At 46.6% G+C, this 19646-nt stretch overlaps 1 protein-coding gene across 1 annotated transcript; it reads left to right on the forward strand.

Moving 5' to 3' along the window:
* Window positions 1–6: 6 nt before the first annotated feature.
* LOC125955336 (xenotropic and polytropic retrovirus receptor 1) lies at window positions 7–4333 on the forward strand. The gene is made up of 7 exons (XM_049686460.1): window positions 7–134; window positions 736–889; window positions 955–1427; window positions 1508–2443; window positions 2502–2744; window positions 2811–2944; window positions 3677–4333. The coding sequence occupies exons 1-7, from the start codon at window positions 66–68 to the stop codon at window positions 3714–3716; spliced, it is 2049 nt and encodes a 682-aa protein (XP_049542417.1). The 5' UTR covers window positions 7–65; the 3' UTR covers window positions 3717–4333.
* Window positions 4334–19646: the final 15313 nt, after the last annotated feature.

A 19646-nucleotide genomic window follows, 5' to 3' on the forward strand; every position in this document is an offset into this window, starting at 1 on the left:
GCGGTTGGATGCGTAGAGGTTTTTGGGGATTCGACGGGGGCCGCACCAAGTGATTCCAATCGAAGATGAAGTTCGCCGAGCATCTGGCGGCCCACATTACGCCGGAATGGCGCAAGCAGTACATCATGTACGAGGTAAGCAATCGCGGCACTAGTGTAAAGTCCACACAAAAATTGTTCACACACGCTAGGAAGGGTTTCGCTTGATTTGACCCATCGTGTGACCCTTGTTGTGAGTTCGAACCAGGTGGGGGAAATGGACGGCGGAACGAGCACGCGAGAACGCGGGATATGAACGACCGAACTTGACATGTTTCAGCGGCGCATGCGTTCCATTCACGGCTTCGTTGCACCTGCGTACTAGGAATTGTTTACTCTGTACATAGAATTCGGCGGAACCGAACAGTAGACCGGTAGCGTAAACAATCGACGCGCTTCATCAGCTGTTCTCCACCGAAAAATACCGGCAAGCAGCGTGTTTGATTGACCGCGCGAATAATGGAAATCCGCGTTTTCGTGTCTTGCTGCCGATGTCACCTGTTGTTAATCGTTGGAATTGTGCGACTAATTCATGAAATGGGGCCAGGAATATTGTTATGTTAATGTTGGTCGTGGTTGCACGTGGTCCTGCTGCTGTTGGGATTGGGTTATCGAACAATTTATTATACCTAGTTAGCGTACTTCTCTGTTATGATTGACCCGTTTTCCTTCTTCTCAATGCCTCCATCCAATGCAGGAGATGAAAGCGCAACTGTATGCGGCAGTCGAACAATCACCATCGGCCGAGCTGGTGGATCCGGAAGTCCTGACACGGTACTTTGCCAAGTTCGACGAACAGTTTTTCCTGTACTGCGACAGCGAGCTGGCAAAAATCAACACGTTCTACTCCGGTGAGCATTGCGCTACGGTACCCCTGGTTCAGTGCCTAACGGTTTTATTAATTCCACCCACACAGAAAAGCTCGCCGAAGCGACTCGCAAGTTCGCCAATCTGCGAACCGAGCTCAGCGAAACACTCGAGATGGAGGAGAGCACCAAGAAAAAGAAGGACAATCTTCACAAAATGAAAAAGAATCTACTACGCAAGAAGAACGTGTCCGTGCGCAAGATCCAAGAACTGAAACTTGCCTTCAGCGAGTTCTACCTGAGTCTCATCCTGCTGCAGAACTACCAGAACCTAAATTTTACCGGGTTCCGTAAGATTCTCAAGAAGCACGACAAGCTGCTGAACGTCGATTTTGGTGCCCGGTGGAGGGCCGAGCATGTAGAATCGGCACACTTTTACGTCAACAAGGATATCGATCGTTTGATCCACGAAACGGAAAATATCGTGACGAACGAGATCGAAGGTGGTGACCGGCAGCGCGCCATGAAGCGGTTGCGGGTGCCGCCGCTTGGTGAGCAGCAGAGCCCCTGGACGACCTTTAAGGTGAGACGACTGTTTTCAGGGACTGTGATATCCTTAATACCTGTGATACGTTGTTACTAATTTTTTCTTATCACAAATAGGTGGGACTGTTTTCAGGATCGCTTGTTGTACTATGCGTTGCTGTCGTGCTATCCGCTATGTTTCATGTGAGACGAGACGATTGGATTGTGGCCTTCCGGTTGTACCGCGGACCACTACTGATCGTGGAGTTTATGTTTCTCTGGGGCATTAACGTATACGGTTGGCGATCATCTGGAGTGAATCATGTGCTTATCTTCGAGCTTGATCCCCGTAATCACCTGTCCGAGCAGCACATCATGGAGCTGGCATCAATCTTCGGTGTGATTTGGACGATGAGTGTGCTAGGATATTTATACGCAGATGCTCTATCCATTCCGGCCTACCTTAGCCCGTTGATACTGTATTTGCTGTTGGCAGGCTTTCTACTGAACCCCACGAAAACCTTCCGCCACGAGGCACGCTTCTGGACGTTGCGCATCATCAGCCGAATCTTGCTGGCACCGTTTTTCTTCGTCAACTTTGCTGATTTCTGGCTTGCGGATCAGCTGAACAGCATTGTGCCGGCATTTCTTGATCTACAGTACTTCCTGTGCTTTTTCTCGACCATCACCAACTGGAATCATGCCGAAGATCCGAATCAATGCATCAACAACTCGCTCTGGATACGCCCCGTAGTCGCTATGTTGCCGGCATGGTTCAGAATGGCGCAATGTTTGCGTCGTTTCCGCGATACCCGTGATGCACATCCTCATCTTGCCAATGCAGCCAAGTACTCGACCTCGTTCTTCGTAGTGATATTTTCCTCCATCACACAAGCAACCCGCGATCAGTATGCAAAGAGCTCCGAAAATCCGTGGTTCTACCTGTGGATCATAGCATCGATCGTATCCTCTTGCTACGCTTACACGTGGGACATTAAAATGGATTGGGGTTTGTTTGATTCCAAGTCAAGCGACAATAAGTTTTTGCGCGATGAAGTAGTCTACAGTTCGAATGTAAGTATTGATGTCGTTTGTGTGTTTGCTTCTCAACATCCCTTTCCTTCCTGCCTAGTGGTTCTACTATTTTGCAATCGTCGAAGATCTCATCCTGCGCTTCGGCTGGACGCTCTCGATGAGCCTTATAGAGATGGGTTACATCGATCGAGAGATAATCGTTTCGATTTTGAGTCCGCTGGAGGTCTTTAGACGTTTCATCTGGAACTACTTCCGGCTGGAGAACGAACATTTGAACAACTGCGGTAATTTCCGTGCCGTGCGTGACATATCCGTCGCACCGATGGACTGCTCCGATCAGGTAGATATTATAATCGATCATTTAATAATCGCGGTTCTAAAACGATTCCCCTTCGCGCCTTCCTAGACAACCATACTGCGCATGATGGATGAAGAGGATGGCGTTAGAAATCGACGAACAGTGAAGAAACTGACGAACAAGAAAAAATCGGAGCAACGGTTGCTGCTGCGAGATGCCGAATCTACTGAAGATTTAGAAATGTAAAGCGCTACCACGTTCACGAGTGTTTGTAACGTGTTCTCGTTCGTTTTAACGCATGTAACCACACGTTGCTGTGGGTTCCACGTTGTTCCACAAATCATTCAACTTTCCGTAGCCATAGACATGTAGACGTAAGAATTATCTATTTTTCGCCCGACAATCGTTTTCATCGCGCATCTTTCATTTGCGCCATGCCATTATGAGTTCCATAGATTTAGTATCTTAGAAAACACTACTTACAAATCGTACTTACAGTGCAGTCGGAGGTGATATCGCATGGTGCTAAACGAATTGATGGAATATGGGTTTAAAAGTGTCACTCACGAAGCTTACCATTTTCAACCTGTTGTTTCCTAAGTTGTCTTCATCTTTCATTTCGTAGCTTCAACCATATTCACCAGTGTCTTAGGTGTTGTTTGGGTATTATCGAAGTATTTAGTCGTAACTGTGGCTTCAACAAGTATCGCGTATGCCTGCCATGTCCACGTGTTCCAGCTTATCCCGTTGTATTGGAATAGTTGTCGTCTGTCCCTTTTTGTGTTTCCCAGGCAGAAGTAACGGCTGTGGGAACAGCAGAAGGAGTTTACGGAGGATCAATCACTGGTTGTTTTCTTCACTGTTTTCATTAATCCAAAAATGCTTTCTATCATTAGTTTGAACTGAATTCTCATTGTTTTTTCTCTTTTTTCGGGCTTCTGTTTGTCGCTTGTGTTTCACGTTTCAAATTGCAGCAGCGACAGCCAGAAAAAGAAGGTCCAGTGGGAAATATAACGAATTGGCAGGGAGGTGTGTGAAGGATTCGGTATCCCGAGCGCGCCTAGTGTAAAAATCACTGACCCACGAATGGACCAGGCAAATCCCAAGGTCGCAACTAATGGAACAATACCACCCTTGATTGGCACACTCGAGTCCCTGCAGAAGAAGGATGCTTAACCCAAAATCTCCCCGTGTAATTGAACCCGAGAGATCCCCCGTTTAGTCCGTTCTTTTCTATGATACCCACACCCAACCTCGTTGTAAATGTTGTGCATAGTGTGTTCGTTGTAAGACTCGGAATCATCCATTGCTGAAACTAAATGGCCAAAACAAAATAAATCATGAAGACCAAAATTCGTAAAGTGGTGGAGTTATCGGTTTTTATCTGGGAGCGAATAAAACAACTTTTGGTGATTTTGGGGTCACCATTTTGGTCGTGTTGCTCACCAATGGGAAGGCCATTACTCCTAGCACCTCGGCTAATGTGGTGCAGGATTAGCAGGATGTTAATTTACCTTTCGTCTCGCCACGGGTGTTCTCCTTCGAAACGCCATGACCGACCGACCGACCGCACAGGTTGGTCGGACGACCAACACCCCCCACAGTAGTTTGGCCAGCAAACTATGGCAGCTACTTTTCTACCCAACTAGCACCGTGGGTGTGGGGTAATGAGCTGATTTGCAGACCGATCACCAGACCGATCGTTGACCGTAAGAAGCGTGGGGCTTTATCATAGCGTCAGAGTTTTCTCGGATTTCGAATTCCCCGAGCCAGACCAGAGCCAGATGATTCAGCTTTGGCCAGTAAGCATGATTGATGCCATTTGCCCCAATCCAGAATGAGACGAATGAAGTCTTACGAATACACAGGTCGCAACTGAAATGCAAATAAGCCGTCTCGTGCCGGTGCCACGCTGGTTTGTGAAAAGAGGAAACCTTTTGCCAGCATCTTGATAATAAACGTGGTTTTATGAAGATCTCTTAGCAAGAGACTAACAGTTTGAGTTGAAACAGCGCGTCGATTACGGGGTTTAATCTAATGAAAAATGTACCGCAGCAAACAAACAAAAAATGGAACCACCTGGCCATCCTAACCCGGGACAGCGCTCCACGACTACGACATTGATTGCCTTACATCGAACATGCTATCGATAGTATTAAATAACCGTGCGCAACTGGTGATATGCATCGTAGCGATTGCGCTTGTGATGTGACCTTGAATCCTTCAGCCGGATGGGAGTAATATGTGCTCGTCCGCGGTCCAGTCCACCTCCTCCGCAGGCTCCTCGACTACTTCCGAACGAGCCTCGATCGCAGCAACCACCGCTGTCTGCCCCTGTTACGGTTGCCGCCTCTACCGTTAACACCGCCGAGACTGCCACTATCACCCTTCGGAGTCTCACAGCGATTACACTTATTACGCCAGGCGTTCCTGTTATTTCAATGACCACAATTCCAATCACCTTCGCGATCGCGGACCACCTTCGGTGCATGCAAATTCACTGCAGCCTAGTATCGTCATACGTGACCGTAGATTCACCATTCATGTTCTCCTTGTCTTTGTCCATCCAGACTTTTGGCTTCTGGGTGCGCTTATCTTGTTTGATCACGCCAACCGAACCGGACCTCTCGACGAGTTCCTCTTTTGTGTGAGCGATCATTTAATCGTCACACTAAACACTCGAGCAACTGCACTAAACGAACCAAGGTTATCCAACGAACTGCACTACTGTTTAGTGCAACTGTACTAAACACTGTTATCGAAACTTAACTTAAATAAACGAATTAACGAAAGATACTTACGGCTCTCGAATAATGGGCTTTGATCTTTTTTCCATTCCGCACTATAACGAGCAACCACACGAGGAGAGAGGAGTAGCAGAAGCGTCCGCGGGGTGACAAGAAGGCGGCGTGCGTTGGACCAGTGTCCCCCTGGATCCTGGAAGGGTTATTGCAAATCTGGAGTTATTGCTGAAACCAAACACAACTAGTCCGGGCTAGTCCGGGATATGGGGATGGAATGTCCTACCTCACTTTTTGTTGTTAGTTGTTAATAAGCGGTACGTTGCTTATATATATTAAAAATATAACGAGCAACCAATTTTGGTAACACTTAACAATTTTTAAGCACAAAACCAAGCACAAAACCAAGCACAAAACCACCAAGACGTGCGAGACGTGCGAGATTTTACGTGAACAGAAAAAGTCTGAAAAAGTTTCATCGAGTTTCACCGGCAACGCTGAATCGTTTCATCGATATAAAAAAAAACAAAAAAATTAAAATGCAATCCGCATGCTTTATTTTTATCGATATCATCGATATATATCATTTATTTGAAAACAAAAATGGAGTTTATTAAATTAATAATTTTAATCATTTTTTAGACAATTTTTGGAATGAATTGGCATTAATTATTTTTTAATTAATTTTTTAATCTGTTGGCCATATAACGTGCTGACAATTTTTTTGGATTTTTAAACAATCTTCGTCGATCCGATATTGATCGACAAATCGATCAATCGATCAATATCGCTTTCCCGGAAACTCACCGCCCACCCCCTCGTCCCATTTTGTTTCATTTCGACGGCGTCGTTCGGCGTGGGTTGTGCTTTTTTACAACTTGGTTTTTTCCTGTGTAAAAATGGACATTGATGAACATTGTGAAAAGATAGTAAGTTTGTGAAAACTTTTTATTTTATTTTTGAAGAAAACTTTTTATTTTACACTTTTTTTCCCCCTCGCAGGATGTGCTTATGGAGCATGTGCTCCTGGAGGAGCCACCGCCACCGGAGAACAAGGAGGAGCCACCGCCACCGCCGCTCATGGAGGTTGACCACCACGCCACCGCCACCGCCGCCGCCTCCTCGGGAACACCGCCCCCTGATCAGGCAGGCCCCGTGCCCCCGACACCACCACCACCAGCTCCACCAGGATCCGCCACCACCAGACGGCGCCGGACGCGCAGAGCGGGGCGGCGCGCCCGCCGTGAGCGCGAGGCGAGGCGTCGCCTTGCTCTGCGCGCCCAATTAGCGACACAGGATATGGCGCGGTCTCATGACCTTCTAATGGTCATGATCGGGAAAGCGCGGCGCTACGGGATGGGTGAGTTCCACGGACGTGGCCGCGGACGTGGCCGCGGTCGCGGCCGCGGAGGAGCATAATTTCTCGCTCGTAATTAGTGGCTCTAAATAAAAAGAGATATTTAGAAAACCAAGAATAAGGGCTTTCGTTCGTTTTTATTTTTTGGGGGGAATTTTGTTTTTTCAGGTTAGATTTCGTTGGCGTTGTTTTTTTCAGGTTAGATTTTGTTGGCGTTGTTGTGGACCAATACGAAGAGCAGGCAGGCTCTTCAGCCCGGATTCCCTCGTGCAGGACGACCTGGTGGCCACCGTCTCATTTTATAATTTAATATAATTTAAATTATAATTTGCATGAGCATGAGCTTATAAAATGAGACGGTGGGCGTCTCATTGCAAATGCCCGTTAATCTGCACGCATGCATTAAGTACAACTCTTCGCTTGGCCTCTCGGGAGTGTACTACAACAACTCGCAAGCAATTGTCGAAGAGGTAGTGCACTCGTCCGCCTTTTGCACGTGAGACGTGAGTCTCAGTCCCTCATACAGGCGACATGTATTGCGGGGAGGTTAATGTAAAGCAGGAAGCCCTATCCGGATTCATCAGCTGCGGAAGCATTAACAATTAAAGGACTGACGGAGGAACGGTAATGATGACCATTCGTGGATTGAATCTAACATTATATCGTCTCGCGGAAAATCGCAGCGCACCTGAGCTCAGTCTTACAAACTTGCAGAATCAGAATGGTGATGATAAAATAATACTGATGATAAAACGCCGGCTTCTCAGCAGGATGAGCGCACTCGATGTGCTCGATTCCTGGGACAGTACCACAAATCAACCCAACACGCAATTGGAATAGTATCTGCTAGTTTCGCCGTGTTGCTTCTCCCGCCAGGTCGATGTGCCAACGACGAAGCATTCGGAGGTGTTCGTACATCCTTACAACATGAGAGAGTTATGTACCGCCGCCGATTGTATTCAGGACGAAAGTCCTTGCCATTAATCGTCCTTGCCCACGGGTGCTATGACATTAATCATTCTTTTTTGTTTCTCTATTGTTTCACTATCCTGCATGGGCTTTGTTGGGTGTGAATACAAAAAAATGAGTCATTAGATAAAGCAAATAAATCACCAAAGATCTATGAACATATAATCACAACCAGAAAGATAATTATTATTTATTGAAAGAAGACAAACTATTAATCCGCAAATTCCACAGCGACATACGCCCTTCCTTCTGTCTCATCTTAAATTAGAGCGTATTTCTTTTAAATTTTCATGCTAGAACTACTTCCTCGATGATGGGCTTATCGACAAATCGGTGAACTCGGCTGTATGAGGTGTGCTTTGTGCGTAAACTTTTTCGATTTGTGTGACGAGCAAGACGAACGCTGATTGTCACCCTTGGTACGGAAGAAAGTGTTATTTCCAATCAACAATTTTGGTTTACCGCGCTGCCCAGCCGTAAGTTGCCATCCATCTACGTGAAGTAAGCCAAACATGTACAATAGAACGCAATAGTAGCGTAACACACTTTCAAATTCACACGTGCTCATACTTCAGGGTCAATTAATGTTTTCCCGTTGAGCAACAATTTTTGTAGTTTTGCCTAAAAATAAACAAACAGAATGATATAGCATGAAAAAAAGAAGAGCTAGCGTGCTATTATTATGCTTGCAGATGATTGGAATTCCGCTTGTCAACATCCGATCAATGTGTATCCATTAAGTCAATTTGTTTATGGATGCTTTCGCAAATATTCGGTTACTATCGACCGTATGCTAGCCGCCCATTGGACACATTGTAATGACAATCCGAAGATTCGGTACATACTGAAAAAATAAAGATATGATAGTTTCAGAGCTCCGCGCTGAGATATCCCGAATTCTGCTGCTTCCATCGTTTTGTATAGTTTACCGTATGAAAATACGGCTAAATATAGCCGCTTTAACGATCCTTCGTTTGCTCCTCCTCCTTCTCCTCGTGCCAGTACCAGCCAGGACGACAACTTTATGCTGTAGGATCGTTGTACACAAAGGGCATGCTTGCAGGTAAGAGGCAATGAGATACAATACCTGAAATCCAATTCAGGTTCCGTAACGACACACCTTTCCGCTAGTATGTCGTACCGGTACCGGCTGTCGGGAAGATTGACGTGTCCATGTCGAGCGAGGGCATGATCATCGACTACGTGTATCACTTCAAGCAGAAGGGCTCGTGGCGCTACTATCCCGATATGGTAAGGCAGATGAAGAACGAAGCCGGTTTCACGCTGCTTGTCCCTACACTGGATTCGGTGTGCTATATGCACATCCTAGACATTTATGTGAAGGTAAGCGATCCCGATTACGGTGTGATCTCCGTGATCTCTAATGCGCACGGGCAAAACGTATTACATCCAGAACTACATGATGAGCAAGATGGATCAGGAGCGTTCATCACCTTCACGACGCAGATTACGGCCAATCAAACGCAGGAACTGATCATATCGAAGCTAATCAAGAAGAAGCGAGGCGTGTACGGGCCACCGAACGGTTGAACGTGCGTACTGTTCATCGACGACATGAACATGTCGGTGAAGGAAGTGTATGGGGTTCCTGTGTCACTTCAACATTTTCGCGATCAGTAACTTCAACGACGAAACTATGTTTAAAATCTTCTCGGCCGTACTGCTTGATGGGTTCAAACGCGGTGGCCACGAGTCCGACGTTATCAACGTGGTGAACATGATCGTCAGTGCGACGCTGGATACGTACCATTTTGCGTGCGCCAAGCTGTTGCCGACGCCGGCCAAATCGCATTACATCTTCAACCTGCGCGACGTGCTGGTGATGTATGATCTTGAGCGAATAGTTGCGGCATCGCATTGTAATTTCGTCGATACATAAAAATATCTTTCCTGTATGTTGGTTTGGGGTTGTGGTCCATTTTGGTTGAAGCATGAGCATGAGTTCGTTCGTTGTTCTTTGCGTTCCAATATCGATCCAATTTGAGACACACGAGACGGACGAGAGACGGTACAGCAGAATCTTCTTCAAATAATCAAACAGGTGCGGATCGCCGGCATCAGTCCGACCCAGGTGTTCTTTTCGATGAATCCCTTCACGAAGCCAAACATCGACTTGCGGTAGTGGACCTGGGCGTGTACCGAGAATACCGTGTGATTGTCGACCGAAGTGCTGGGTCACGTAGAAGCTGTCGGCGTACGGGATTCCTCCCTGCACCGCCTTTAGCTCGGCCTCCGGGCTGATCGAGTACTTGTGGCTCCCATCGAGCATTATCGTATCGAAGGCGTTTGCCACCAAACAGAACAACATCAGAGGCTGCAAGGGAGAGTGGGAGTAAAAGAAAACCGTAAGGAAGGCAGGAAGGCTGCTGCTTACCACTTGTTAATTGTTTAATTTAATTAATTACCACTTGTTGGCCGAATTTAATCGGGGTCTTTCGGGACAGCGAAAAACCGCGTCTCCGAAGTAAACAACTGTCAAATCTTGATGTTTTTGCAGTAACATGCAGTAACCTTGGTTTTTGGCAACCGACCTCCAAGACTCCCACCATCTTGGAGTGACCTTGGCAACTGCTCGAAATAAAAAGTTTTTGCTGTCATTTTTGGTTCATGCATAGTCTTTTTGTTGATAGCCATTTTGATGCAAAGTCGGTTTTGGTTGGTTTGGTATTTTTGCCAACTTGTGGTTAGTAATTAACTTGTTGTTAGTGATTAACTTTTGGCCAGTGTTTAACCTGTGGTCAGAGTCAGAGTGTAAAGTTGTGTAGTGATGGAAAAGGACCTGGTTAAAGGGAAGGAGGAGGCATGTGAGGTAAGAGAAAAGTTTTTTCCATTAGGGGAATCGGCGTTCGGGGATATGGAGAGGGGCGATCGGGTTGGGGCGATCATGGAAGGATAACGCGATGGCGTTCCATGCCATCCTACTTCGCCAGGCTTATCGTAATAAGCGAATAAGCGGGGCTTGCGCTTGCGCATTGACCGGTATCCGTAGAAAGAAAGGAAACGGTCTAATGTTTCCTGTTCGCTCAGCACTGTGAATCTGAAAAAATCTAATCAGCTACAGAGTGGGTCATACGCTAGCGACGTTTTATTCAAAGTTTCAAGGGTTTATATACCCTTTCGTTTCCTATCGTTGATAGGCGCGAGCGAGATGGATGATCGCGCTCCAAGAGTTACATATTTAGAAAATACGATTCGGATATACCGCATGCCTTAAATGCTACCTTAAATGCTTAAATGCAATGATTACAAAATGTATGTAAGAAGCCTGTTGGTGTTTAGGATTCCTATCGCTCTATGGCGTTGCCGCCCGCACGGTTACCATACGCGGATACCAGACGCTCCTACACTTGTCGCCTAATGCGTCGGTCGTTAATTTATTTTATTTTTGAAATTACAACTTCGCGTTGGTGTGATACGAAATTTCTAACCGTGAATATGACGTGAATGTGAATGTTACCCCGTTCTCGACAAAGAAAGAGTGAGAAATTGAATGCCGCGGTTGTGATCGAAAGTGGAAAAATTACATCGCGTAGTCATTGGCGAAAAAAACGACTGAGAGGCGCATTGCAAACTCGTGTAGTGCTTGTGCAATGGTAAGTATTGTTATGTTTTGAATTAGATTTATGTTTCGAAAATTTATCTGATCTCTGATCATTTCAGGTTAAAAGCTACCGGGTCTATTATCGTGTTAAGACGACAGAGATTGTTTGAATCCTACACACAAGGAGTTGCGCCGAGGACCAGGGAGGAGTCAAGATTTCCTGCATCACATCGAAAACAGTATATTGTACGTGACCCATTGCTGCCGTAGAACATTCGAAGCCAAAGCCATTTGCGGTGAATCGGCTGTGCTGAAGCACATCGAAATAAACAATGTGAAAATGATCGAAGCAGGCTATAAAATCTAAAAATAGAATAAAAACACTTCAAACTGGTTTTAAAATAGTGTCCAAATAGTTTCCGCCGGTCGCAAATTGTCTTTTTGAAATTTGGCCAATCTTTGGGGTTTCCGATTGTTATTTTTCGGATTGATTGATTCGATGATTGATTGAGACCGATTTTTTTTTTTTCGATAAAAATGCTCCGCCACACCGTGGAAGAAGACCAAGGCCAAGAAGACTATACGAGACCTCAATTGCGAGCATTTATCGCTTGCGGCTAACTCATCAGACTTGGCTCTATCGAATCAACGTTCATTTGCCCAAAAGATAGTTAAAATGTATAGCTAACTACTGCCATTTGTTTGAAGAATAAGAGTTGCTCCATTTTGGCAGAATAAAAGTTTTTTTCTGACAAAAAAAGGCAGTTCCATATGCATACACCTGGTATGACTCGGAAAATTTTAAGATGTGTGATTATGTATCGGCAGCGGCCCCGCGTGTACGCTCCGCCCCATAAATTGCCCTGGCTCTTGGGTTAGTTTCGGGTAGCGGACCGTTTTGTCCACCGCGGTCTCCCTTGTCACAGCTTTCTTGGCATTTCAGTGAACAGCCTTACCGGTTTTTTTTGCTTCATCTGTTGGTTCATCCTTAGCGTGGTCGAGTATGGTGTGTCGCAATGATCGATCCGATATATATAGATATATGCTTGAAAATATCAGTAGATGTTATTTTATCTATTCCATCATTTGGTCCTATTCGATTTATCAATGAACCAAATCAATAGTTAGGTCTGTTAGTGATGTTGGAAATAGAGATGCGACGTGATTGTAAATATGAACTGGAAAGTTAACATGATGTTTGAGTTTTAAGGCTTTACCTTTCGGGCTAAATGACGTCATTTGGGACCACTTTGACTTTAGTGTTCGATTTGCACATAGCTCGTTAAGTTCGAATGGTGGTATGGGTCAACGACATTACAATACGACACATTTGATCCATTTTTCCGGTATTCAGCTTACGATGATTTACATAGTCACATGGTAGATCATAAATAAAAGCACCGCACTTCAAATTTACTCAAACGTCGATCGATCAGATCGAGGGTCTTTCTTCTCTCTCGGACGATCTCGGTGGACATTCCAATCGCAAGCCGTTCCTGATAGATAGGATATGTTGGTATTGTTTTCTATTACTATTCGGTTACTGCTGCTTTTTTTATGACATCCGGACAGACATGATTCATTTTTATATATATGTAGATTTAACAATTAAATAACATTAATAATAATAATATAATAATAATTAAAATGAAATAATATTCTTTCCACAGCTTGATTATACCTTCATTAAGCAAGTAGTATGTGATATGTGTGATGCAAGTTACGCTAACAAATCCGACTTGTCGAGACACCAGCTGCTCAAGCACTGCAACTGGGTAATGCAGTCAGGTGCCTCAGAAGAAGCGACCATGGACTCCGTCAACGGCGACCCATTTACTTCTGCCAGTCCGGCAGAGGTAGATGAGCCCATTGACGTAGGGCCTGCTACAGGCTCCGTCGTCTTCGACGATGTACCAACAGAGATCCACGATGGGTGGGTTACTTATAACTACGATGTGTCATTTACTTCTTCCGGTAGTCCGGAAGATGTGTCGTATACTTCTCCCTACGATGTTTCGTTTACTTCTGCCAGTCCGGCAGAGGTAGATGAGCCCATTGACGTAGGGCCTGGTACAGGCTCCGTCGTCTTCGACGATGTACCATCTTCATCTACCGCAACAGAGGTCCACGATGTGCTTCCTCCCTCAAAAGAGGCAGAGGTAACCATCGAAGCAATGGACTCCGTCAACGGTGACCCATTTACTTCTGCCAGTCCGGCAGAGGTAGATGAGCCCATTGACGTAGGGCCTGCTACAGGCTCCGTCGTCTTCGACGATGTACCATCTTCATCTACCGCAACAGAGGTCCACGATGTGCTTCCTCCCTCAAAAGAGGCAGAGGTAACCATCGAAGCTATGGACTCCGTCAACGGTGACCCATTTACTTCTGCCAGTCCGGCAGAGGTAGATGAGCCCATTGACGTAGGGCCTGCTACAGGCTCCGTCGTCTTCGACGATGTACCAACAGAGATCCACGATGGGTGGGTTACTTATAACTACGATATCTTATTTACTTCTTCCGGTAGTCCGGAAGAGTTCACAGAGCAGATCGAAGCTGAGCCATCAACATATACCGCTCCGAACTCCGAGATGGCTCCGATCTCCAAAGCTGCACAGTTTCCATGCCCATTGTGCAGTAAAATTTATAAGACGCAAAGTGCCATGTGTAAGCACAGGCGATTGGCCCATAACATCTCAAAACAGATGCCTAAACAGTTTCCACAACAGTTTCCATGCACATTGTGCAGTAAAATTTATAAGACGCAAAGGGCCATGTGTAAGCACAGGCAATTGGCACATAACATCTCAAAACAGAGGCCTAAACAGTTTCCACAACAGTTTCCATGCACATTGTGCAGTAAAATTTATAAGACGCAAAGTTCCATGTGTAGGCACAGACGATTGGCACATAACATCTCAAAGAGAACGAAGGCTCGATCGTCTAGCTCTTCTGGGCGATAAGAAATGCCAAGCCACAGAAAACGCAAGCTCCACAGAAAAGCAAGAAAAGCAGTACAGTCCGTGCCATCCGTGCCATCCGTGCCGTCCGTGCCGTCCGCGCCCGAGAGGACAACAGCCCGAGAGGACAACAGCGAATGCCATCCAAGATGAGCCAGCGGTTCGACGAATAGCTGTTTGCGGGTTTCTTCCTACACAACAACATAAGCCCACAACAACATAACACCCAGGCAAGCGCAGCCGAAAGCCGTATTTGGAGGACACCAGCGTCGAGTGTGTCGATGTAAGAGATAGAACTGCATAGCTCGCCTTGTGGTGACCTATTTTGTTAACTCATTTTCGGTTGCAGGTTTTAGCATCAAGGAGACGGGAAGGAAATGGATTCTACGCCGTGGAAATGGGAAGCAAGCCGTACCGACGACGGCGACCGGATGGTATGAAGGGAGCCCAGCTGAAGGGAGCAAAAAAGCAGCAGCACATCAACTGCAACGGTCGTCGATACGAAACACGTTCGTTCTGCTTGCCCTTGCTACGACAATTGCTGTTTCCGTCTCCTACCTGCTTCCTACTCGGTAATTCGTATGTTCGATTATCTTTTGCAGCAACGACGATGCACGTTTGGCCGCACTCGGAAGTCCTGGCCCTGGCATTCGGATTGTTGGTGTCCGCGTTATCTATCTGGACAGCAGGCGGCGTTATTCCCGATCGTTTCTGCTTCCAAAAATCGGTATGTATGATGAGACGCCAGACGCAAGATTGCAACAGAGTTTGCTGATCGAATCGCAGCAACCACCGTTTGTACCGCTCACCGTTTGTACCAACTTTCCGCTTTCGTCGATTCTGCTGCCACATCTAGTAACCTGTGATCGGTGGTTAAGAGATTGGCATGGATAGGATTGGATGAATTCGTACGAACACCGGAGACTGAAGCCAATCGATCCGCAGATTCTGTCCACGATGAAGATGCAAGGCCCGAACCCTCGTACTGGTCTTCGCAATCAGATACCGTACCTAATGGAGGGTGGAACTGGTGCTGGCAGTTTGGGCACGTCGCATCTCGCATCTTCGGCTAAAGGCGGCGGTGTCGGCAGTGCATCCGGTGGTGGACCTGGTAGCGGTACCGGGGATCAGCAGGGTAAGGTAGAGGTCAAGTAAAGGTCAAGTAGGTAGAGGAGCAGTACAACTAGACGGAACTCCCGAATGCTTACTGTAACGCGATGCTGCAGGTGTTGTACTTCATCATGCCGCTTCGCAAAGCGATCCTATCGCACTCGAAGGACAAGGAAGGAGTGAAGGAAGCAACAGCATCCAGCTGGATCACCAGGAGACCAATCCGGAACCGGGGGAATTGCCGTTTCGTTCAACGGATCCAGCACAAGTACCAAAATGTGTCGTTACGGGACGAACTGCTCACGAGTCGATTGTCACTTTGCACATCCACGGTAAGGTCCACGGTCGGTATTTATTCATGGCCCTCTCTGATTGTTCGATCTCGATTGCAGCAAATCTTCAACCTGCGTCATATCAGCAGCCCCGGCCGCAGGGGCGGCAGCCACGCATCGTCATCAATCTGTTCCGACGGTGAAACCGAGCCACATGAGCGTAGCCCGCATCACGTGCATCCGGGGACAGGGCGAGGATGAGGTTGTCTCGTTCATGGATGATTACATCTCGACGCAGGAACGCAGGTGGTCGACTATCTGACCAAGTTTTCCGGCATCAATATACAGTCGGAGACGCACGATTCCGTCGAGGACGCTCGGACAGCACTGCAGCTGTCCTTATCTACGGCTACAGGAAAAGGATGAGTTTTCCCGGGCGCTCTCGACGTTGTACGAGAAGGGCAAGCCTGTCGGAAATTCCGTAGCTGCGTGAGCCCCAGTACCCGGAGCGGTGGGCCGCTCGCTTTGATCGATCGCTCGATCAAAGGAGATGCGGCAGGAGCAGACATCCGCACGATCACCAGATCACGCGGGCGGGGGTGATGCTCGACCGTCGACCGGACCGGACCGGACGGTTAACTTGCAGGTACTCAACTTTACCAGTCTTCACGGTGCGATGGCGTCCATTCCGGGACTGCAAAACGTTCAGGTTGGTTGATGTGGAAAAAAGGGTGATGGCAGGGAGAGAGATTTATTATTGTTCACTTTATACACCCTCAAACAGGTTCAAATTCCCGGACTTCCATAGCCGATTTCTCTGGCTGTCTTCGTCTACGCCGTCAGGAACGACAACGGGTGTGTTTAAATAACTCTGCGAACAACAGCGCAGGCCAGACGACTAGCCTACTTGTGTCCGTTCCCGTGACCAACAAAAACGGTTTCATATATTCCATTTCCGTTTTGACGAACCGGTGAATGCTGGTCAACTGATTCAACAGATACAGCGTCTCTTCACACAACCGTCGATGCTCATCGGTTACAATCTAAAACAGGTGTAAGGAGGTGTTCTCAGTGCAAAAAGGATGGAGGCAATGGAGCTACTTACCGCCTGTACGGCCAGGACGACCATCTTCAACCAGGAAGGACGTATCAAGGTACGGAATTGGTGGAAAACTCAGTGTCCCACGGTGGAACCGTCGTACGATTCGTTCTCGCTACACTGTGCCCGACTTTGTCTGGAAGAGGGTGAGAAGGACAGTATCGTGATTGGATGCCACTCGGGACAGCTGTGCATCTATCAGCCCTCAGGGCGGGCGATGCCTTCGAGAATCAGTTTCACGACGTAGGTAGCGTAGAATAGTGGACCACAGTCGACCGTAATGTAGCTAATGATTGATAACCTTTTTTCCCGCAAGCAGAGCAAGCAGAAACGATCCCCGGCAGCAGCTGGCCGTACTGCATCCGATGCGATTGTGCATCTTTCAGATCGTCACCGTCGAAGGAATCGCCGAACATGGATCGCTGAACACAAAGCTGGTACGTTCATGCGCTCGCCAAGCATCTGGACAGTTCGCTGCGGTTCTTCGAGCAGGATGGTATAAGCTACGAACGGACGCTGGCCACGGATCGCCATCTACCATTGCCGGTGCGGTATGTAGTGCGGACCGACCGTCGAGGCGCAGGAGGCGTTGCGACGTCACGATCTGGATCGTCCAATCTAGTCACTGTCCGTCGGTGAGTACGCACTCGATCTTAGCGTCCATCAGATCTCCAGGTAAACGTCCTCCCTCGAGGTGCGATTACTTATTTGACCGAGAAGCCTGAATGAAATTTGACCGAGAAGCCTTTCGCTTCCAGCACGGAATCCGTCATCGTGGTGCTCGGAGAGAACAACCTGGTGCTTGGAGAGCGTGTCCGACACCCATCGACTACTCACCGATCTGTTTCCACGCGTTCGTCGTCGGCTGGTACTGGCTGGGTATTGTGTTTTTGTGTTTGTGTGCGAAGATTCTCCCCCATCTCTGAGAGTCCCTATCTGATGATTCTTTTCCTCCACAGAACCCGGTGCCCGGTTACTGTTGGCCGTCGTATCGGAGAGCGGTTCGCTGTTGGTCTACGAAAACGATCAAATCCTTTGGTCGGCTCAACTCCCGGACATCCCAGTAGCGCTCAGCCGTGCCGGCCGTTAGCGGTCAAACGGAATTACTAACGATCGGCTATCTCGGATCTGAACCGGAGATTTGGCAGTATCCGTACGAGGCGGCCACGCCTGCCTCGCTAGCCGTAACCGTATCCTGTTCCTACACCAACAAGCTAAGCATTACACGAGTCCTGCAACGCATCGAAGGAAGCCAAGCATAAGATCACTCTGACGGCCGTGGGAGGTACCGGATTGAATGCGGAGTTTTGTACTTCGGAAGGTAGCCAGACGGCCTTGGGATTGCAATCGCTGGTCGATGGACGTCGCGGCCAGGATGGAACGACTGGACCCCCAGGATGGAACGGAACCCTGAATGAATACAACCACAGGCCACTCGTCGTAGCGGTTTCTAATATATAATGTAATTATGTATTATTGTAATTTTTTCTAATATAACTTAAACTTAAACTCAATATAACTTATATTCAATATAACTTCAACTTATAACTTAAATAACAATAAAAATTTTTGTCTAGCCAACCATGGTTTTGAGCGTGTTTTTGAATTTAATGAATTAATTTACAAATTTTTTTCTGGCAATTTTTTTTCTGGCTGACACGTTTTAAAAAAAATAAAAAAATAAACAAAAAAAAATGTTCCGTTTTTATAACGTGGAACAAAAAAAAAATGTGCCGTTTTTTTAACGTGGAACCTCCCGTATGACAAAAATCACTCAACGTCACTCTTTCGGGTCGCTTATTGTTTAAGCGACCCGCTAAGCGACCCGATAAGCGACCCAACTTCGAGCAATCAAAAAAGCCCTTTTACGCATGTATTGGTGTCATTTTCGACGCATTTTGCGATGGTGTGTGTGTCATCTTGCCGTATCGCTGTACCCCGTAGCCCCGCCCCGAAGCATATTTCGGATCAAAATAAAGCATGCAAAAAACTATGATTTCAATTTCACCAACTTTATTCATAAGCGTTTTCACTAATCTAACACACAATTCTCATTTGTTAAACACTTTACGAAACACTGTACTTACGGGCAACACTTTTCCGCTCTTCTGCTGCCTGCCCTTCGCGTTGCTTGACGGAGCGCCAACTCCTGAAAAACACAAAACACGTACATTCACGTTGAAACACGACGCGATCACCACGATTCATACAAATAGCACTTAAATTACTTACCAGATCATACACGATCTCGCGGACGTCGTTGCTGCGGGTGATAAAAGCCTGCAAAGATAAGAAACCACCAAATATCCGAAAATTATGCGTATTTTTATGAAACTTACCGAGCGCACGATCACCGACGCTCCGGCCATCTTGAATGCCGAAGAGAACTGATTCACAATTTTCTCTTCCTCCTTTTCTTTCGCCACCTTCGGATCGGGCTGTCTCGAAAGTTCGTTGGAATCACATAACACTTAAAAATGTTCAACATTGCATAAAAAAGTGTTGGAAATGCAATGAAATGCAATGTGATATGTTCTTTTTAACTCAATATTAGTTTTAACATAGTTTTGGTCGGTATTTCATGTATTATTAACGGAAAAACTTGTGGTTAAAAAAACACAGTTTCGTTTCTCGGAGAGACTCTTTCACGAACCTCACGATCGTTAGATCTGAGAGAGAGAACTCTCGCCGTCCCTTTCTCGCGCGGCCTTCGGCTATGGTTGCCTGAAAAGTTCCTAGATAGCTGATCACACCCGAAAATGCTAAACATTGCACAAAAAAGTGTTTTAAATCGAATGAAATGTAATGTTACATATTATCAATAATTAAACATGGTTTTTAAAAATGTTTTGAGCGGTGCTTGATGCATTTTTCAAT

The sequence above is a fragment of the Anopheles darlingi genome, chromosome 3 (genome assembly GCF_943734745.1).
Source record: "Anopheles darlingi chromosome 3, idAnoDarlMG_H_01, whole genome shotgun sequence".
Classification (NCBI taxonomy): Eukaryota; Metazoa; Arthropoda; class Insecta; order Diptera; family Culicidae; genus Anopheles; species Anopheles darlingi.

Bases quoted from the DNA above. Each gene is read 5' to 3' on its own strand.
- LOC125955336 (XM_049686460.1), top strand. From the start codon at position 66: ATGAAGTTCGCCGAGCATCTGGCGGCCCACATTACGCCGGAATGGCGC. The intron at 2,444-2,501 runs GTAAGTATTGAT...CTTCCTGCCTAG, and splicing joins AAGTAGTCTACAGTTCGAAT to TGGTTCTACTATTTTGCAAT. The intron at 2,745-2,810 runs GTAGATATTATA...GCGCCTTCCTAG, and splicing joins CGATGGACTGCTCCGATCAG to ACAACCATACTGCGCATGAT.